General features: G+C 27.8%; 3 protein-coding genes across 3 annotated transcripts; all 3 read left to right on the plus strand.

Moving 5' to 3' along the window:
• Window positions 1–6,525: 6,525 nt before the first annotated feature.
• LOC132925687 (uncharacterized) lies at window positions 6,526–12,541 on the plus strand. Its single transcript, XM_060990059.1, has 13 exons — window positions 6,526–6,580; window positions 6,676–6,781; window positions 6,861–7,040; window positions 7,189–7,318; window positions 7,480–7,747; window positions 8,222–8,493; window positions 8,562–8,784; window positions 9,425–9,688; window positions 9,759–10,130; window positions 10,969–11,499; window positions 11,644–11,738; window positions 11,855–12,057; window positions 12,129–12,541. The coding sequence occupies exons 1-13, from the start codon at window positions 6,526–6,528 to the stop codon at window positions 12,253–12,255; spliced, it is 2,826 nt and encodes a 941-aa protein (XP_060846042.1). The 3' UTR covers window positions 12,256–12,541.
• Window positions 12,542–18,909: 6,368 nt separating this feature from the next.
• LOC132925688 (zinc finger MYM-type protein 5-like) lies at window positions 18,910–19,980 on the plus strand. The gene has a single exon (XM_060990060.1). The coding sequence runs from the start codon at window positions 18,910–18,912 to the stop codon at window positions 19,978–19,980; it is 1,071 nt and encodes a 356-aa protein (XP_060846043.1).
• Window positions 19,981–20,352: 372 nt separating this feature from the next.
• LOC132925689 (uncharacterized) lies at window positions 20,353–21,402 on the plus strand. The gene has a single exon (XM_060990061.1). The coding sequence runs from the start codon at window positions 20,353–20,355 to the stop codon at window positions 21,400–21,402; it is 1,050 nt and encodes a 349-aa protein (XP_060846044.1).
• The last annotated feature ends 1,719 nt before the right edge of the window (window positions 21,403–23,121 follow it).

A 23,121-nucleotide genomic window follows, 5' to 3' on the forward strand; every position in this document is an offset into this window, starting at 1 on the left:
ATACAAGTTCATATTAAGACACTTGAAAAAAAAAAACAGAAAATATGCAAGAACAATTTAAAGAAAAGGCCATTAGTCTAGCCAATAAAATAAACAATATAAAAAACAGTGAACATCTTAAACAAGCATTAAAACAATTAAACTCTTTAGAAGCATTCATTGATGCAACATCAAATAATGACGAGACACATGAAGATTTTAGTAAGATAGTAAATGAACCACCAAATAAAAAACTTAAAACTCAAGACACATTCTCTACATAAAAAAAAAAAAACAGGAAAAACCTAACGAATTAATAAAACCAACGAGAGTTGAAACTGAACAGCTCAATACTATACTACTAAAAAAAAAAAAAATATATTTTAAGTTGTGACGAAACTGAACATTCTTATTTTAAGAAGTAAAATTAATAGATGTTTTTTGATTTTTTTTTAGCACTTTAAATATTATTATTATACTTTATACATTTGACATGTTTTTTAACAACTAAAATGAAATGACAAACTGTAAATTATTTTAACACTTAAATTGTTATTATTATATTATTTATACAACATGTAGTAAACGGAAACAAATTCAAAATAATTAACTTTTCAAATATAATACGTGGTATGTATTGATAACAGCCTAACAATGATAGTGGTGAATAAATTACGCGCATGCGCAGAGTGCATAAGGTGCATTCCTGTGTTTATACGCTCCTCCGGTGCGTGCGTGCGGCCGTTATCTCGTTTTCGTTTAAAATGTTTTTCGTTATTTCGTGTCATGTGTGTGCGGTTGAAATAAATTCGGTTATGTTTTGTGTATTTTTTCAAGTCATTCACCTCAGTGTCACCGACAGTTCCATAAGTTCGCGTGTTTTCATTTGTGTAGATGGCACTGAGCTTTCGTTTCGTACTTCTTTTGTCTTCGAGACCGGTTCGTTAAAACCGTGTGACAGACCGGCTCGTTCTCTTTTCTTTTCGTCGTTTTGCTGTGGTGAAGAGCTCCGTGTTGTCCATTGTCCGCTGTCGAAAACCACGTTGTCTGTGATTTCGTGAATTGGTTGTTGGTAAATATCGTTCGAACAATTTATATTGTCAACATTTTCATATTTTATTTCCCCAGTCTAGGGTAGTCATTATTGTTACCAACAGTCATTGTGAGTCGTGGTTTTCGTATTCTTCTACTCCTGCTGTGTGCACGTCTGTGCTTTGTGTTTGAATTCATCGTTGGTGGCTGTGGCTAGCTAATCGCGCACGCGGTTGTCATTTTTTTATTGTATTAAATTATTATTACGTAACCGGTGCGCGCATTACCTGACATAGCCACATGTGAGTATTGGTCGACCATTAATTGTGTTATATTATATATTTAATTTTTCTTTATAGCCGACGGGCTGTTACTTATTATTCACCATTAAAAAATTGTATTGTTCCTCATTACCTGAGCCATTGTGAGGCCTGATATTATTATTGTTTACAGTATTTACATTTATTTAATTAATTATACACTTTCACTGTCAAAACTCAATTATTATACATACTACGTTATTCATTTTTTTTAACAATTTACATCTGTTTAATTATACACTACTGTTTGCATAAAAATCAATTATTATTATACATACTATATTATATTATTACTTTTCACTATTCCTTATTATTTATCTGGTTGGTAGTGCAGCACCTTGGGTGGCCTACCTTCCTGCCGTAAAGGCGCCTTAATATTCACTACTATTTAATATTAAAGCCGAGTGCGGCTACAGTTGGTACAGGCAGTAAGGCCTTGGGCTGGGGCTATATATGGCATATTCCGCCGCGTTTTCCGTCGAATTCAAGATTCATTGTCTTATATCGGAGTAACTATTATACACGATGGGCGTAATACGCCGCGTTTTCATCCGAATACGCCATGTATAACCCCGGCCTAATGTACATCATAAAAAATTTGAGTACTGTAGAACACATTCTGTGATGTTAGTGTAAATTAGAGTATAGTTAATATTAGAGTAAATTTACCTATTATCAAATTTATAGGCAAGAATATTAGAAAATGACATAGGCTGCTTTTATTGATATTATAATTTTAAAGTGAATTATAGCTATGTAAAATACTACAACTTTTAAATTTTCATAATCTAGTAGGTTTCCTGATAGTTACCTAGTAGGCATGTACCTTTATGTGTCCATGTATAAATAACTAATTTTATAATTTATTGTATTATTAAATTTACATTAATTAATTAATTATTGTTGTGTTGCATTACATCATTGCTGATAGAAACCTATTCACTAATATATTGGATTAAATATAAATTCTTTCTATCTATTTTTTTAGATGAATAATCAATATAATAATAAGATAGGTGATATCACCGATCATCTAAACTTTAAGCACAATTTACTAACAATAATAACAATAGGTACTCGATGACAGTGTATGACGATAATGTCAGATGTACAAATAGAAATAAATACATCGTTTAAATTAATTAATTATTAAAAATCTACAAAAAAAGTTTTATGTATTTTAAAACAACTGGAAATAGTACATTTTATGTTACTTTAATTTCGTTTGTTATTATGTATATATATTTATAATATAGTGCAAACTGAAATAATATGAATATAGTTCGCTTTGTCAAAATATTAGGAGTTGGTGCGTTTTATCTCATTTTTATTATAGGAAATAGTACGATTTGAAATGTCACCTTTCATTTTTCATATACGCCGCCAATGATTTACTTTTATTTATACGTATTAACGTAAATACTTAACCAAATACCTACAAATTTTTTTTTATGTATAATTTACGAATAAAACACACTGTCACATTAATATTTAAGTACTATTATATTAGTGAAAAATTATTTGTTTTTAAAAGTTATTTGGTTAAGTTGGTGAACTATTAAAAGTCCTATATACCTAATATAATTCAAAGTGAATTTTTAAATATAGTTAATGGTAAATATTTTACTAAACTTAGAAGTAGGTACTATATTATATTTCTTTATAAAATGTGTTGTGAGTTTATAAATAAAAGATATACCTTGATTTTTTTATTTTATCTGAGTGTTATACTGCTGGGTAATTATTCTTTTTTTTCATCACTCATGTCTTTATATTGTAACTGTTATTACAGATTATATATTTGTCTTATAAATGTTAAAAAAAAATTTAATGACATTATTTGCAATTGAAAAGTAAATGTGACAATTATTTTTCGTAGAAATTCTAAGTTCAAATTTGTACTAAATTACTTATTTAAACGATAAATAACGATGTTTATTATATCGTTATAATTTAAAAACAGTATTCGTGGAAACTTAAAACTTTTACGTATATTATATTTTTATTTTTCAACTTATTTTTGCTGTGTTAAGGTACCTACTCGTACATAAGTTGATATTTTATAGTTTAAATATTATAATATATAAATATATAATAATAATGATAATAATAATATATTTATAAATGTAACACGATAAAAATAATAATATGTAATTTAGTATTCATACTGTAAGCAAACCATGTACTATTATATTAATTATCCTGTGTACGCATGCACTTAGCGTTGCTAAAATGTGCCCGTATTCTTTTACGGAACTTAAATTTCTATTAGACGACGTTTATATATAAGCGACTATATATTTATACACGCGTTATTATTTCTTGGGTATCCTTATCGAGCAAAACTTACTATTATATTTACATTAAATTCGTCTAGACAGCTAATGTAATGTGTATTTGACACACCCATGGAAACGTGATGGCAGTAAAACAGGAATTTTAAACAATTAAATTTAATTTCCAGTGAAAAACGCAATATATAAGTATGTTGTCCTCACGAATAAAATGTACAAAAATATTTCATTAAAACCGTATCTACGCCAAAAAAATATTTTATCCAAAAAGAATACAATAATGAACACAGTTGGCTATTTTTTCCTCTGATTGATTATCTATATGGGCACCGTTAAACAATATATTAGTCCTCGGTTATTATAAATCAAAAAACAATTTTTTAAAGCTGAAAGAATATTTAACTAAACGATAAATTCTTAAAAAAGATAAATTGAAGTAAAATATTAATATTTTAATATTAATAAAAACACGAGCTTAATCTTTTTATAAGTTGTACAGTTTATTATTTTAGTTATTATTATTTCTGTATATATATTAGTCATAGTGTAATTTTAAGTACTATCTACCACTGGGCCTAGGCCCGTTTTATTCAATTATTTAATTATTTGAATAAACATAATTATTATTATTATTATTATTATATTACTAAGAAGACGCTAAGTATACCCGCATATGTTGTCCCCGTCTTACAAATGTAAGACATGGCAAAAACTGTTTTGAGAAAAAACCGAGAAGGCTACAGTAATAACTAATAACTAATAACTAAAAAAAAAAAAACTTGCATCACATAAAAAGGAGAACTTTGGCTGTAAAATATCGTTTTTATTTTTTAAATATTGTAACTAAAAAAAAAGTTATACAAGTTCAAGAATAATGGATTTTGAAACAAGAAGACATTTTTTCGTATAAGTAATATTAAAAAAATAAAAACGATATTTCACAGATAATATTCTTAACTATATTATATATCAATTTGGCGGCTCGTAGTAGTTTAGCACAGGAGTGTGATGAAAAAATTTAAGAACTATAATACATCACACAAAAAATTAAAATGATAAAATAATAATTTAAAATTAAACACGTCGCGCGTCGTTGCCGTCCGATTTGAGCGACAAAATTCACCACACATCATAAGCTTCTATAGTCGCCGCGTCATCGTGATAATCTTATTATTACTTTATTACTCGTATATTAATATTATATCTATAGTTTATACGGGAAACCGATATTTTTATGTGCGATTCAAAATGTCGCACAAGCTGCAGCGTTGCATAGGCCTATATAGCTATCCAGTATGGCAGTATCCATATACACGTATAATAACATCGCGAGTTCGTAACGATATTCTAATAAATTATGAAAATAATTTTAATAATAATTAAAAATATATTTAAGGGGATCGGTGGCGGACATTTATTTTAGCCAAAACATCCAATTGTTAATGTATAATATACTATGTACTAAAATATGTACCTATTTATTTTGTAAATAATATATTTGTACTATAAATTCTTAATTTTTGTAGGGAGTGCGACATATGTACGAGCCGCCACTGCTTTCACTACAGTCTGAGTGCACACTTAGAAAATTGCAGTCGATTCAATACTAAATGGTGTTAACTGTTAATATTATACACATTTGCACGTTATTTTCCAGCTTAGACGAGTTTGGTGTTGATACAACACCAACACGTCTGCACTTAAACGTCAAGTGTAGAATAAACACTTAATTAATTCGTTTTGACCATAGTCATAGTATATTGTTAAAATAACAACAACTTATGTTAAAATATAGTATTATAACAGTCACATTAACTTTGAAACAATTAGTTACTACTATAGTTAAGAGGACGCCACACCCGTCTTTTTGCATCAAAAATAATGCATTCGTATTTCAAATGCTACGAAGTAAATAATGGTCGTAGACCCATAAGTAATACACTGTTTAAAAGGTGACAGTTTTTACTATGTTTTGTTGGAATCAGATATTTAAAATATAATTTATTTTCTAAAATACAAGCAAATTCGTTTTTATAAAACGATATTTTGTTATGCTGTTACGCTCGCTTGTTAATGCAAATTCCAGAAATCGGTTTCCAACAAAACATAGAAAAAATTATAGCCTTTCTAACAGTATATTTTTTATGAGTCTACGATCATTGAAGACTTCGTAGCATTTGAAGTACGTAGAAGGGTTTCCATTGTTTCCAAAAAAAATGTATAATTCCTTACACCGTCCACTGGCGCACCTAGCGGCTGCTTCATTGCAGTGAATTCTAGCGGCGGCGGCGCTGCCCCACTCTATGACACAACCAGACCAGTCCGTTCTGTGTAGTGTGTACTAATAAAAATAGCACTGCCGCCTGCCGGAATATAAATTAGCGATAACGTCGTCTACTCGTCTCTACGATCCCGTATTGGGTCGAGCAATAATAATAATAATAATAATATAATATACCTAATTATTTATTATTATAATTTGGTTTTGGACTCCTGCGTCTGAGTATCTGTGGTAACTCTATGTCTATACGCCCGGTGGTTTGCGTTGAATTATGAAAATACGTATACATAATACATACTACATCTACAATAATACAATTAAATTTTCGTTGTATGGGTTATAAAAATTATACAGTATACACATAGAGATCTATGGTATCACCATCAGTTATATCTGTCTTATATACGACAAATTCTAAGAATCGTCTACTACTAATATAATATATAAATTATAATATTTTGAATCAAAATAGTTTTGTTAGACTGCGGGCGCTGCGCCGGGGGGAACACTTAATCCAGACTTCAGTAATCAATTTACTATTTAATTTCAATCGGTCATCAGCGTTTATTAGCTATATCCGAAAATTATTACTTATTTGATTTTTGTGCATTTAATAAAAATGGATGACCGTCGGAATGACAAAAAGAAGCGTCTAGCACCGTCGAGATGTACAAGTATAAAAAAAAAAAATTTAGGTAGACTTAATAATTTTAAGAAAAAAACAGTGACATGGTAAGTATAATTATTTAATTATCATATTTTAGTACAGTTGAAATACGTAGGTATACTTTAAACAGGGAAGCGGAACCTAGCACATCATCGATTCACTTATTAGGAACTGATGAAATAGGATCTTTACCATCGTTATCGTTTATGCAAGTTAAAATAGATTAACTACATATATTTTTATTTAAAAAAATAAAAAACCATAACGTTTTATTATTTTATCTATAGAGAACCGATGCTAACTAGTACGCCAAAATTCGATTCTATGACACATTGCCCTAAAACGTCTTCATTGGATACAGAAATAGGAAGTAGTTTAGTAAACGGTATACCCTTTCATGTGTCTGGTGTCGAAAATCATCAATTATCTGTAGATTTGTCATCTGATGCTGATACAGTGATTTCTAAGTATATAAAATTTATGTTGTGTACTGTGTAGACTGTAGAGTGTGCACTATTGTCACTATTTACCTTTAATCAATTTATAAATATAAAATAACATAATATTATTTATTAAATTAAATGATTATTATATTAATATTTTTTTTACCTATAGAGAACCTATTAGATCTTCATTAGATATTACAGAAACAGGAAATAGTTTAATGTTCGGTGTACCCTTATGTAATGTGACTGATGTTGAAAATCATGAATTATGTGTAGATTCGTCATCTGATGCCGATACAGTGATTTCTAAGTATATTAAATTTATGTTATGTACACTATCATCACTATATTTTATAATAAATAAAAAAATATATAATATTATTTACTAAATTTATATTTTCTTTTTATTTATTATTAACGTAACAACGTATAATTAATTAATTACGTAGAATTATATTAATTATTTTATAGCACTCTTGAAGGCAGAAGAATAGTAGACATATCTCACTTATTCGATCAAATTAAAAACACCGTTCACGATTCAGCATTTGGCTGTACTTTTATAGATATGCAATTTCAGTCGGAATGTAGAAGAGGATATAAATCGGTTTTTATATTTAAATGTAAAATGTGTTGTAAAAGTAGTTCAATTACTACGGAAAAAGATGTACCAGAAAATAATTACTTACCAATAAATAAAGCGGTAGTTAGTGGAAGTTTATCTATTGGTATGTAAAGAAAAGCAATAAATAATAATCTGTAGAGTGACATTTTTAAATTATTTAAATATTATTACAAGGGTAAAGAACTTTTAGTATTTGTATTTTTGTTTTGCCAATCACAAAAAAGCAAAGTATGAAACAAATGTGTTTCATGCTTTCACAAAGCTATTTTTGAAATTTTATTTTGTATTTTTTTTTTTTTTTTTTTATTTTATATTTCGAATTATTTTTGATTTTAGGGCGTATTTCTTTCATTTTATACTATTAGATGCATATTTTAAAAAGTTTATAATTTTATCAATATTTTTGGTTACGGGACTTATTGATTCGGGGACATTTTGATCCGCTGGGGACAATTTAGTCCTTTTGAATCCGTTTTCTACAAAACATCAAAGCTTAACTGCAAATATTTATTGTTTAGTATTTGGAACGTAGTACATAGTATTTGAATAATTTTACTAAAATTTAAAAAAAAAATAGGGATTGGATTTACTCAATTAAATGAACTTTCGGCTTCCCTCGAAATACCTTGCCTCTCAGCTACTTCTTTTTCAAAATATCAAGTAAAAGTTGGAAATGCTGTTCAGGATACAGCATGGGATGAAATGATTAAAGCTGGGAACGAAGAGAGACAATTAGCTTTAGAATGCGGAAATACTGACGTTGATGGTACACCAATGTGCACTGTAGTTGCGGATGGCCAGTGGTCTAAACGCAGCTACAAAACTAAGTACGATGCATTATCAGGAGCGGTAAGATAATAACCATAATTTGTGCAATGATATGTAGGAATAATATATTATACAAAATTCAATTTTAGGCTACAATAATTGGGTACAAAACTGGTAAAGTTTTATTTGTCGGCATTAAAAATCGGTACTGTGCAGTGTGCCAGAGATCGAAATCTCTAAGCCAAGAAATTCCAAAACATAATTGTTTTCTTAATTGGAAACAAGCGTCCACTGCAATGGAGGCCGGTGGTATAGTGGAAGGTTTTTCAAAAAGCGTTGAAATGCATGGACTCAAATTTAATAAGCTTATTGGTAATATTATATATTATTTTAACTTACCATGTAATGAATTACAATTATTTTCCTAAGCTTTTGAATTCTGAGCTTAGCAATTGGTTTTCCAATTATATATGTGTTTTTATTTATAATTATTATTACTAGTTTATGTGTGGAGGGCAGACCATCAAAATAAGTTGCTATTAATTTTATAAATATTCGGGAAAAATAAAATAAACAAGAAAATTTATGCAAAACCCGTTTTTGATATAAATTAACAATATTTTAAAATATATAAGAGACAGTTTTTTTATTTGTGAGTAAAAAAGCTTGAAAATGCGTTATTCTGCAAGGTTTGCTGTAACTCAAAAGTGAAAAACTGTTTGTACTTGACATTTTTACTAAATGTTAATATTAGCTTTATATATATAATATATATACAATATACACGATAAAGTTTTCAAAATATTTCGATTTTTTTTTTATCTAGACAGTCTAGATAAGCGTTTAGAGTTCAAATTAATAATTATTAAAAACTAAGTCAAAATCGCAAACATTTTTACAAACGTATAGGCTCAGTCTCCGCTCAGAAATCGTTTTTGATTTTATACAATAAGTATGGTTTAGTTTTAGTATACTGACATTTTAAACAATATTCTTATGATTTTTGTAATAGGGGACGGAGACAGTAGTGTTGTGAAACGACTAAATGAGATTTTACCATATGGCCCTAGATTCATGATACAAAAGATCGAGTGTCGAAATCACTTGCTGCGCAATTATATAAGTAAACTTAAAATGCTGGCTACAAAAACTGAATATCCAGTAACAATACGAAAGTTTATCGTGACTAATATCCTAAGATTTCGATCTGATGTTACTAAAGCAATTAGTTATCAAAAAGATATATTGGATAAATCAAAGAATCAAAAAATTGCAGGTAATTCGTATATAATATAGTTGTGTGCGTTTTAAAATTAATCATACTAACGTTATAAAAATGTTTTCAGATCTTAAAAACGATTTGAAGAATGCACCTTATCATAGATTTGGACAGCACCAAGAATGTAATTCTTATTTTTGTAAAGGGTCAAAAATAGGTGAAATCAACATGGTACCAGAAGCATTACGATGTGGTATTTTACTAGAAATAGACAAAATTACATCTCGTTTAGTAAATAATAGCTCCAGCTTAATTGAAGATCTAGATAACAATATATGCGAGCAATTTAACTCAATTATCAATAAATACGTGGGTGGAAAAAGAATAAATTTTTCGCAAAGTAATAATTATTCGACCAGAATAAAAGCAGCTATTATTTCCTTTAATTCTAAAGCATATTTAAGCACAATCCATAAGAAAATTATGAATTTTAGTCCAGGTAATTAACCAATAACCATATATATACATTCTTTTATGCTATTGTACCTATTTATGTGAAAGTATTTAAATTTAAATGCATTATAAATAAACATATTTTATATTATTTATCATTCAATAATAACTATTTTATTTTAGATTCTGAAATCTGAAGGAATGATGAATGTATTGATTTTAAATGATTTGTGTTTTTTTTTTTATTATTTTTATTTTATTTTACATTTACATTACGGGACGAACCCTTTAAAACATTACAATATACAATAAATATTAATTTGTTTTATGGAAACGAGGCTCGATTTTAGAAGGAGAATGAAGAGTCAGTGTTATAATTTTTATTTTTCGTCTGACGCCTGACGGCACATTTTTGAGCGGTAAAACTGTAAAAGTGCTTCGATTTTTAGACTTTTCTCTACAGTAACTTTATGATACTATATAGTATACCTATGATAATATAAATAATATTATGATAACTACATGCAATATTTTTGGGAAAAAATTGATTAACCATATGCCATATTATGCAATCGCCAAACCGTCCTAATTGAAAAATAAATTACTTTTAATAAAATAAAATATATAACAATATTTAATTTAAATATAATATATACTAGACTGACAAATCATCTCCGTTCATAATCGTTTTTCGTATACAATGATACCTATCATTTCATTAAAATTTAATACACACATTATAGTGACCTATATACTCCATTTTATTTTGGTTTTATGATAACACTTTGGAGAGTAAAATAAATTGTACACAATTTAATATTTATTATACAAAACACTAATTATAGTCTTCATACTTATATATATTTGTATTACATAAATTTTAGGAACAATTGGTAAAAAGTTCATGAAAAATACTGATCGAATAAGACTAAATACTATAAACCGACGGAAATTGTACAATAGTAAAAAAATCCATAGGAAGAAAATGGTTAGTGCCCGATCAAAAGGTCCTGACAGTCATTATGGGTTAGCTGAACCTCTAATGGATACTTTAGATGAAGATGAACTACGAAAAAAGAAAAATTCATTTATTCAATATCTACATACAGTTGACTTAAAAAAAATTGAAATCGATACGAGGGATCAAAACTTGAATCCCAATTGGTTTCAAGAACGAAAAATTAGGTTGACAGCTTCACGATTTGGTGAAATTTGCAAAATGCGACCAAACACCAGCTGCAAGACCAAAGTCCATAACATACTGTATAAGCCTCCTGTTACATCTAAACAAATGAGTTATGGGCATAATATGGAACATGAAGCTAGAAAAAAACTAGAGGAGATCATTAAGCTGGACGTTCAATTAAGCGGGCTTGTTATAGATACTAATTTTCCATATTTAGCAGCAAGTCCAGGTTATTTTTTGTTATTAAAAATGTCGTAAATTAATTAAGTATTCATTTAGTACCGATAAAAATTACACATTTACCTATATAATTAATAATAATATCAATAATGAATAACATTATATTATAATATTTTTCATTTGTTTGTTTTAGATGGTTTGGTTGGGGATCATGCTATTGTAGAAATAAAATGCCCATACACAGCAAAAGATAGCGAAAACAGTGTTGATGCCGTAAATAATAAACTTGTAAGCTATATCTATGTGTTTTAATTATAGTACTATACTATTATATTTATACATATAAAATCGTGTAAATATTTATATGTAATATGTATCATAAGAATGAACCCTTTTTTATTTAGTTGTCATATTGTAATATAACACAAGAAAATAAACTTCAGTTAAAAAATGATCATCAGTATTATTATCAAGTTATGGGTCAACTTCATATAACACGTAGAAATGTATGTTATTTTGTTGTTTACGCCAAAAAATGGATAAGTGTGGAACATATTTATTACGACAAAACATTTTGGGAAGAAAAAATGATCAAAAAGTTAAATTTGTAAGGAATTTCAAATTTTATCGAGTTAAATGTATTTGTATCATGAAAAAATTATAAATGTATGTTTTTAGGTTTTACACTGAATGTATTTTACCCGAAATTGTTGATCCACTGTATGGGAAAAGACTTCTTATATCAGACATAAGAGAACCCACTTATATAAAAGAAAAAATAAACGAGCGACTAACAATTAAATAAAATATAAATGTACCACCTATATACCTGCAATAAGTAGACTAGCGACTAGGTATACTAATATACTATACTATAGTATAATATATTATTATATTATATTGTAAATATCTATACTATTATACTACTAATCTTTATACATATTAATTTCTTATTGTAATCTTGAATTTGGTGGGCTAATCTTTTTATGTTTTTAGTTTTAGATCGTTTTAACTCTTTATACCTACCTACATAACTACATAAAATAATGTATTTAATTTTTAAGTGTGTGTAAGTAAGTAGGTACAGGTTATTGTGCTCAATAGTCAATATTCTATTTTTCTTTGAATTACCAAAAAAATATGTTAGTGGCAACAGGTTCATGAACTAAAGTATAACGTAAAATGTATACGCAATAGGTACATTTACCTAAGTATATAACTATACTACAAAATTAATATTTATAGATATTTAGATAATATTAGTTTAGATTATTGTTATAAATTAGGTATTATTTAATGAATAAATATTTTATGAAGTAAGTATCTAATAACGTATTAAATACAAATCACGTAGGTACCCGCGGATATTAAAAATATTACAGCTGCATAATATACCCATTTACGTGTATATTTACGCGCGATCCGTCATAGACGAAGGTTCATATAATAATAAATATCGCTCCCGTATAAACACAATCGTAACCAGGCCGCCGACTACTAGTAGTGGGCGTGGTTAAAACGTCGCGTGCATGCGGATCGCGAAAACACTTAACAGCGCATTCTCTCGGCCGTTGTATACGTTTCACTTTTAGTGTGGCGTCCTCTTAAATGTAGAAATAGCAACTATTAAATGTTAAAAATAGTCCATAAGGTGTAAATTTGAAATTTGAAGATTGTTGTAGAAATAACACTAATAAATAGTTATGTAATTTGTATCAACAAAAGCTAAATTAACTCTAGAATTTATTATCAAATTGTTAAAATAACAACAACCTGATGATAAATCAAATCCATCATTAGTGTAGTCCCAGTATAATTATAATTATAATATATGTGCACTGATATATATAGAAAAAAGGATTTAGTCCATTCAACCAGTATACAGCATATCTCCATTATATAATATTATACATATTACATTTAGTATAGGTATATAATATATATTATATATTCATAATATGAATACTTGCATTTTTGACAACACAAATCAAGCCATAAATAAAAAATTAACAGTTTACTTTATTCCATATAGATAAATAAGTACATAAGCATATATAATTTTTCAAATTAACATTTTACTCATACAATATTAATGTAAATTTTAAAAATATAATATAATAAAAACGTAATACATAATAAACAAATAGGTACCTACCTAATAAAGCTAGTTTGTAGCCTTAAAGCAACCTACCTGCCTGCATAGATAATAAGAATCATAAATAATTATTTATAATGCATATTATCTTAAACTTGCAAATAACTTACCATTTCCAAGAACACGAAGAATAGTTGGGGTAGAATATTTTAAATCTTTTAAATAACAACCAATAAGGTTAGATTCTCTTTCATTATATTTTTTAATTTCATAAGCATAAAAATGGCTATCAAAACCCACTGTTAAAAATAATTTACACACTAAATATGGCATCCTAGACTTGTTAACAAGTATATTAAGTATCTCATCAAAAATACAACCGTTTAAATCAATATCAATTATTAATAACATTCCAGGTTTATACTTAACTCCTTTAAAATTGACCCATGAAACTTAAAATGTATCACTTTTTAATTCATTAGGGAATGAATTAAAAAAATCGATATTGAAATCTTCAGAAGTAATCATTTTTAAATCTAGTTCCAGCCCTTTTTGAACTAGAAAACGATGAATCATTGCTATTTGAAGTTTGTGTGATAATGTATGTTCTAAATTTATTCTACATGGTATAGTGTTGGCATATACCTTTAAAACTTTGTGTTTTGCTTCATATCTTAATGAGGAAATAAGTGAAATAGGACCATTTTTAAGAAGTAAGCGACCATAATGTGTTAAAATGTGAAATTTAGGTTTAAGGGAGCTATTAGAAAAAAACAAATACAATGTAGAACACATTTGGGTACATAAAGCCATAAATGTATAACACGTTTGAGTACATGCGCAAATTACCAATCGCAATAAAACAGAAATGAATAACGATTATCTGTATTTATAAGATATGGTTTGTGAAAATAACTAAGTGTTTCATATTTAAACGTTTAGTTTCGATGATTTTAATTTTGACTCCAATAATAGGTATATATCATACTTAAAAAAATGTATACATAGTATACACATTATATTTATATGTACATCTATACAAATTTAAAATGTCAAGTTACACTAATAATTCTTAGCATTATACTATATACAGTTATTCGTAATATTATGTACATAGTTTGATAGTTGATAATATATATTTACAGAAGCATCAGATAATGATTAAACACAATTATAAGTTATAACACGATATCTGTTGAAAATACGTTTGGAAAAGTCAAATATGGGATAAATTCCATAATTTTTGTTATAATATATTGTAACAAATATAATTAAAATAATTACATTTTAAACTGTATAATTTATTTGAACGGATTAGGTACATTAAATTTTACAGTTATTATTGGTTAGTGATAATAATATTCAACATAATAATTATTTCCAAGTATCAATAATTATTTATTATCTAAATAATTTCCGTCTTCCGACATGGGATATTGTTATCCATAATATGAGTAATTGACTGTACAATATTATTTAGTTTTATTTTATTTTTTCTTAAATAGCACAATAAGTGTTTTATTAATTATTACAATGCTATTATATAGATATACTCATGGAGATTCAGTTATACGTTTTAATCATATTATTATTTTTATTTATAGGTAATAAATAATAATATAGAGTAATTAAAAATAATATTATGTCTCTCTTTTCACGAGTAAAAAGTATTATGTTTATGTATCGTAGTATCCTGTATATTTATACAGAATAGATGATAGTCTGGGTACAGGTTGTAGTTCCATAATATTTATAGGTGACTTGAGACCTGAATACCCACTCAAATCATGGTAACAATAAAAAATTGTGATTTGAGATTTAGTGTCAAGACAAAAAATAATCAATTATTAAATTTAAAAAATACTTATATACAGAGATACTATAACATTTAAAGATAAAGACTGTATAGTGAGTTGTTCCAAATACTCTCTCTCGAGTATATCTCCACGTGGCACGTTGTTCTTAATTATGGTCTAAACCGGTGGAGAACGATTCCGCATAACTTTAAATGCAACGTTGCCATTCCGAAAACAAAATCTATATTATTGTAAGGGCCGAGCCACACTTGAGTGATTTTGGCGCGCGGTACGCATACGATGGTGGCACCTGGTACGCGCGTTAAAATGACGCGTGGTACTCAGGCGATACCTTGGAAAGTGGTTAAAACATTTTTTTGGTTTACCATTTCTATCAAGCAATGATGTTGAAGATGCATTTGCAGATTTAATAAGTACATGTCCTGATGAGTCTGGTTTTGTATTTTCTGATTATGTTTTAAACAATTATATTGACAAAGACTGTCCTTTTCCACCACTAATTTGGGCTGAAGAACCATCAAAAAACCCAAGGTAGGTTCTATAATTATTATTTAAACTGTATAATTTTTATAATATTATTAATTATTATAATGTTATCACAGAACAACAAATGCAGCCGAAAGTTTTCATCGAACATACAATGGCCAATTTTACTATACTCACATCCACCCATTTTATTCAGTGCTAACAGTCTTATTAGAAACACAGTCCGAAACAGATGTAAAAATATATTCAATTATTTCTAATAATGAAAAAAAGAAAATGACTCTTAGAGAAACAGAACGTATTGAAACTATTATTAGGGCATACGATAGGTATAAATCTTGTAAATCCCAAGATCATTTATTATATTATTTATCACTAACTGGCCATACTTATCAAGGTAAATCATTATAATTCATATTACATATATTTTTAAAATTATTATACTCATTATTATTTTTAACTTACATATTAAAATTTTTATTTACATACATCATATATTTTATATATTATTATAACTTTTATTTTTATAACTTTTTTGACTACATTGATAATTTTAATATTTTTTTGTATGAAGTGAATAGCAAATCTAATATATTATTACCCCATATCATTTTGATAACTATAATATTTTTATATGTTTTATAATAACAAATGTTTTAAATTGTATAATTAATAGCTGATAATTTTTATAACTTTTTTTGACTATATTTATTGCTAAAAAAAAATTACAATTTATATAACAAGAGTAATTAATTATATATTTGTATGGCAACGTTGCATTTAAAATTATGCGAAATCGTGTATATAATATATATAGATATTAAATTTGCGAAGTCATGTATGTATATCAGTGGCTATTAAAATCAACACGATTTCGTAAAATTTGCGGAATCGTGTTATAGCCGTCTAAACATGTTGCTTAGGTTAGGTACGAATCGATTATTTAACACACGAGCGAAGCCGGGTTATTTAGCTAGTGTATATAATATAAGTATATTTATGACAATTTGTATACCTACTTACACGGAAAAAATTCAAATTACATCTAATGCATACAAATGTGAGTAATAGTTGTTAGATTGTTAATGCATGTTTTAAAGAAAAAATAAAAATCCAAGTAAAAGTTAATTCGTCCCGGATATTCAATGAAAATAATAGAGGTTTTTTTTTTATTAATTTACGAGTTTTATTTCGAAAATGGTTTAAGCCAGAAACTCTTAAATGTACATCTAATTTCTAAAATGTAAAAACTATTATTATACTATTAGCAGATTCGTAAAATGTAAAATAAAATTGATTAAATAATTCATTGATATTTGAACTCAAATAACTGAAAATGTGCAGATTATGAAAAAATAGTGACCATTGTGCTAATCGTGGTGTTAGTAAAAATAATGATAAATTTATAAATCATTAATAAATCATTGATTGGAATACCAAGTTTTTTGTATTAATAAGTTGATATACGATAAGTCGATAACTATTATATTTTCTATATAATAAAAAGTGTATCTACTTTGACGCGTGTTTGTGTAAGGTCGGTCTTTGGCCGATCAGATATACGAGCTGCGAACCGACGACGAGATTGCGGCGTTGCTCATCATCAGTATCTTATTTACTAAATAGCCCATATTTGTACAGCTGCAATGATTGTGATTATTTCTAAGTCTAAGGGTAATTTAATTAATTGTAATTTTATCTTATTGTTGATTAATTTAGTTCACAATAATATGTATTTGCTTAGTCTATGTTTGTGCAGCTGCACTGATATTTTATGAAAATTTAAATAATGATAGGTATATAATGATGTATTACACAATTCAGACCAATTATTTGCAGGAAATGTAGCATCAGTGTAAGTGTCTATTATATATTCGCAAAATATCTGTATTTGCTCGTCATTTTGTTGTACGCTATTAAATCTTCTACAAAACAATCGTCATCGTGCGTCATTCACCAACTTCTTCAAGTGCTACTGTCAGTGCCGTCTTAAGGCATGGGCCCGTAGGGCCCGGGCCCGGGGCCCCGAAATTTTAAGGGCCCCAAATTCACATAGATTACATTATTTACCGAATATCATAATTTTACATTTTTTTGAATGTTTTTAATATAAATCTCGAACGAAAAAATATTTAAATTAGCTTTGTATCAAAATAATACAATTTGATTAATTTCTAAATTTTATTGTTATTTCTGGTCCACATTACACGTACATTATTTTTACGTGCGCTATGTTATCGGTTATTTCGATTTGTTTTACGTAGAAGCATATAGAAGTATTGCGAGTGCTATTTATAAAATAATATGAAATATCTTATCTTATAAGCTGTAGCGTCGACGCCGTCGTCAATCGTCATTGTTGACTGTACAGCTGCAGTTCATAGAACATTACACACACATATAATCGGATAATCCACATAAATATCTACATTTTGGCTCGTGTGCGTTTAATTTTTAATTCAAAAAAAATTTGTCTTACGTAAGTAAACTTTATACTAACCTTAATATTTATTATTTTCTTTATTATTATAATTATAAATTAATAAATTACACACTCAACTAAATAGAAAATAACAATTTAAGAACGGTTCTTAATTATGCGTTTATGACGAAGAAAATAATCAATGTGTAACTGTGTAAGAATGATTGTCGAAATGGAGGTGCTGAACCTCAATAATTAAATCTGTTTGTGTGAAAAATATTAGGTTTTTAACGATTGTTTTTCTTTCTATTATTTCTACATCACCAGTGATTGACAATTTGCGACCGTGAATCGTATTCAGTTCCTGTGTACCTATTATTTTATCTATGATATATTCGATACGCTCAAGACGAGAGTTTATTTAAAATTATTATTTAATTTATTAAAAATGTTGCGAATTTGATACAAACTGTTTCCTTAGTATTATTATAAAATAGGTATTTAATTTGTCATATGACGTAGTCATGTAGGTCTAGTAGTTACTGTTTAAAATTGATAGAGCAGAATCGAATATTTGTAGAAGACGACTGTATTTTTTCCAGATGTTCTAACTATCGACAAAAATATTGTCATTTCAAAATGTCAAAGCGTTCATATCCTAGTGGTGCTTCAAAAAGGCAGAGAGCAATCGTAAAAGAAATCAACGAAAAAAAAATCATAAATTCTTTACCTAAGCTTACAGATTTTTTTTCTTCTGTTCCTCCCAAAGAAGAAACTAATTTAGTTTTACCAATATCCCAAGAAACGATAACAATTAACCAACAATCACAAGTATCTCAAAATCCTACTTTAAGCCCTAATAAATATTTCGTTGATTCTCCAGAAACAGTTGAGGACAATTCATTAGTATCAAATGATCCCGGAAATTGGAATACATTAACTGAGGAAAAACGAAATATGTATATTAAAAAAGGTTCCAAATTTTTTCAAAATAAAGATAGTGACTTTTTAAATTCCACACGAAATTATACAGAATCAAATGGTAAAATTAAAGTGAGACACTTAACCAAGTCAATATTCACTCGTCAACTAAAAAATGGTGAAAATGTCGATAGATCGTGGCTTTTATATTCTCCCTCGAAAAAAGCTTTGTTTTGTTTTGTATGTCGTCTCTTTTCTTCTACAAAAACTGGATTTAGTTGTGAACAAGGATTTAATGACTGGAAACATGTTCATACGGTTGTCTTGGAGCATGAAAATAGCTTAATGCACAGAGAATCTGTCATGACTTTTTCTGTTAGGACCAAAAATAATGGTCGCATAGATCAAGAAATATCTTATCAAATAAACTTAGAAGTAAATTATTGGAAAGAAGTATTAAAGAGAATTGTTGCTGTAATAAAATTTTTGTCGTCACGAGGAATTGCGTTTCGCGGAGAAAATCAAATAATTGGATCTCAACACAATGGGAACTATTTGGGCTGTTTAGAGTTAATAAGCCAATTTGATCCATTTCTTTTAGAACATTTAAATAAATATGGAAATCAAGGCAAAGGAAATTCTTCATATTTGTCAGCTAATATTTGTAATGAATTTATTAACATAATGGGGAGACAAGTGCTAAATGCAATTCTTTCGGAATTAAAAGTGGCTAATATTATTCAATTAGTGTTGATTCCACTCCTGATCTTTCTCATATTGATCAAATGACATTCATTATTCGGTATGTTAATGATGATACTCCAGTTGAACGTTTTTTGGAATTTATTCCTATTGATGAACATGGATCTGAGTATTTATTTAAAGTTATTTTATCTTTTCTTGAAAAAAAATCAGATTAGTTTGAATAACTGTCGTGGCCAGTCGTATGACAATGCTGCAAATATGTCAGGACAATATGCTGGTCTACAAGCTAGAATAAAAGAAAAGTGTAATTTTGCTATTTTTATTCCATGTGCAGCTCATTCTTTGAACTTAGTAGGGGTTCGTGCAGCAGAATGTGTTATGGAAGCAATAAGTTATTTTCAATTTGTACAAAATTTGTATAATTTTTTTTCAAATTCTATCTATCGTTGGAGTATCATGAAAAAGTGCCTAGACTCACATCATGTTTTAAAGTCACTATCAGAAACTAGATGGTCTGCTCGAGCTGATGCTGTTACTACTTTGTGTAATGGTTACAAGGAAATTTTAGATGCTCTAAAAACAATTGAAATAGATGATAAGACTTCACCAAATGTTAAAAACGAAACCCATGGCTTAATTAAGAAAATGAAAAAGTTGGAAAATATTGTTCTTACTGAAATTTGGAGTAAAATCTTATCAAGAATAAATGAAACAAACAAAAATTTACAAAAAGAAAACCTTACTATTGACGTTGGTTCAAAATTATTTGATTCTCTTGCTGGTTTTCTAAGTGAGATTAGAGATAACTTTTATAGTTATGAAAGTTCCGCTAGAGAAAAATTTCCAGATTCTGACTATAAAGATTTACACCAACGAACTAAGAAGAGGAGTATTCATTTAACATTACCCGGTGAACTGACAAACAAAAGTACATCGTTTTCAGGTAGTGAAAAATTCAAAATAGAAACTTACTTCCCAATAATAGATACATTAATAACTCAGTTAAAAATTCGTGGTAAATCATACAAATCAATAAATAAACTGTTTGGATTTTTCTCTAATTTAAAAAATTTAGAGACAAAAAAAGTACAAGTCCATTGTAAAACATTTGCGGAATTTTATCACGTAGATATTAATGAAAATGAATTAATTTTAGAATGTATACACTTAAAAGCGTATCTATCGGAACTTGATATTTCTGAATTCAGTATTTCTAGTACATACAAATGTTTAAAATCAAATAGACTAGAAGAAACATTTCCAAACATAATAATATCTTTCCGAATTTTTTTATCAATGATGATTACCAACTGCAGTGGGGAACGTTCATTTTCTAAGTTAAATTTAATTAAAGAAGAGCTTAGAAGTACAATGAGCCAGAAACGGTTAAACTCCCTATCTTTAATGAGTATTGAACATGAACTACTATCAAGTTTAGATTATGAAAATGTTATTGAAGACTTTGCGAATGAAAAAGCTAGGAAGAAACCATTAAAGAGTATTTAATAATTGACAAATTTATATCATGTTTTTTTTTAAATTATATTAGTTTTTGTTTAATGAATTACATTTATTTTTTAACTATAAAACATATTGATGTATGAATAATTAATATCTTGACGTTATAATTAATAGGAAAGTATTTTTTGACCGTTTATTTTGAAAGTAAAATAAAGAATAATGTAACAGAGATTTAAACAAAAATTCACTTTTTACTAATAAAGTGTAATATTTAATAAATAATAATACATTATGTGTTAAAAAATGTATATATTATAATTTAGTATTATAAGGCCTCCGAAATATGTTTGGCCCAGGGCCCCATAAAACCTTAAGACGGCTCTGGCTACTGTGCTAGAAATGGCAAACCATAAAAAAATATTTAAAAAAATTGTTTTTTCTATGTTTAAACTGTTGTATAAATATAAAATATTACAATTTAAGGTTTTAACAATTATATCTAGTTGCACCAAGACGGGCTATAAGCGCAAATCGATTTTATAATAACGTGTATTTAATTAAAATTGTAGTTATTACTAATATTAAATTAAACATTTACAGTGATATCAAAATTAGTGATATTTTATAATTTAGTTAAACATATCATGTTAAATGATATTCGTATCATGAATAAACAAATAAATATATTTAACTAATATAAGTGAGCATGAATAATATAATGAGTAGGCACCTTAAAATTAAATTTGAAATATAGTTATCTTTAATGCACAGATAAATGCAATAACCGTCGCGACATGTTGCTGCTATCTGTCGTGACTCGTGGAACGGGTAAGGCCACGCGTACATGGAAGCGTCGCGCGTTAGGTCTGTAAAATATTGTATAAGGTAATACAATTTATTTTTACGCTTTTATCCCACTACCAAGGTACAAAAGCGCAAACCATACAATCTTAAAAAGTGGCGCAAATTACCAAAATTCATTTTTAGATTTGGCGCAAATGCCTTTTTCTTCCGTGTAAGAACTTATAAATCACATATGTAAGACTTAACGTATGTAATTTTAGTAATTTTACCCTTTTACTATATTTCATACGGGCGATTGTAAACTATCCCGATGGTAAACTCTCCCGGGTCTACTCCAGTACTACCTGACGGAAACATGTAAACTCTCCCGTTTCTTCAATACTACTTATTTAATTTAATAAAAATCATAAAATAAATCTAATATAAATTAATGATTTAAAAATAGTCAATCATATAATAATAATAATAATATAAATTAATGCCTTTAGCTGCTATGAGCTATAATATTATAGTCAAAATACAATAAAAAATTAAAATTAAAAAACTTATAGTATCTAATCCTAAATCCTAATCTAATATTTTTTGAGATGTAGTTTTTTCATTATTTTTGGTATTACAGTTTTACTTGTTTTGTTTAATTTATTGCAACTTTGAATTTTAATATATATTTCAGTTTGAAAATGTTGACCCGAGAGACTGAGAGAGTTTACACATTTACTTCAGGTAAACATAATGTTGACCCGGGAGAGCTTAACATCGGGAGAGTACTATTTTTAAAAATCGGAAGAGTTTAACATAAAATCGGGAGAGTTTACCACCGTCCTTTCAAACATTATAAATTATAATAATATAATAATACAATGCTCAAGGTCTTATTGGGTGCTTACTGCTTAGGGGTTTAACCCCTCCACCTTCCTTCCTCAGATTAAATAACCTAAAATAAATTTAACATGGTATGAT

This window comes from Rhopalosiphum padi, chromosome 3, assembly GCF_020882245.1.
Source record: "Rhopalosiphum padi isolate XX-2018 chromosome 3, ASM2088224v1, whole genome shotgun sequence".
In the NCBI taxonomy this organism is placed as follows: domain Eukaryota; kingdom Metazoa; phylum Arthropoda; class Insecta; order Hemiptera; family Aphididae; genus Rhopalosiphum; species Rhopalosiphum padi.

What these genes read in the sequence shown, in the direction of transcription:
- LOC132925687 (XM_060990059.1), top strand. Translation starts at nt 6,526, where the DNA reads ATGGATGACCGTCGGAATGACAAAAAGAAGCGTCTAGCACCGTCGAGA. An exon ending in CAAATTTAATAAGCTTATTG is followed by an intron (nt 8,785 to 9,424) that starts GTAATATTATAT and finishes TTTTTGTAATAG; the next exon opens with GGGACGGAGACAGTAGTGTT. An exon ending in ATGCCGTAAATAATAAACTT is followed by an intron (nt 11,739 to 11,854) that starts GTAAGCTATATC and finishes TTTTTTATTTAG; the next exon opens with TTGTCATATTGTAATATAAC.
- LOC132925688 (XM_060990060.1), top strand. Translation starts at nt 18,910, where the DNA reads ATGTCAAAGCGTTCATATCCTAGTGGTGCTTCAAAAAGGCAGAGAGCA.
- LOC132925689 (XM_060990061.1), top strand. Translation starts at nt 20,353, where the DNA reads ATGAAAAAGTGCCTAGACTCACATCATGTTTTAAAGTCACTATCAGAA.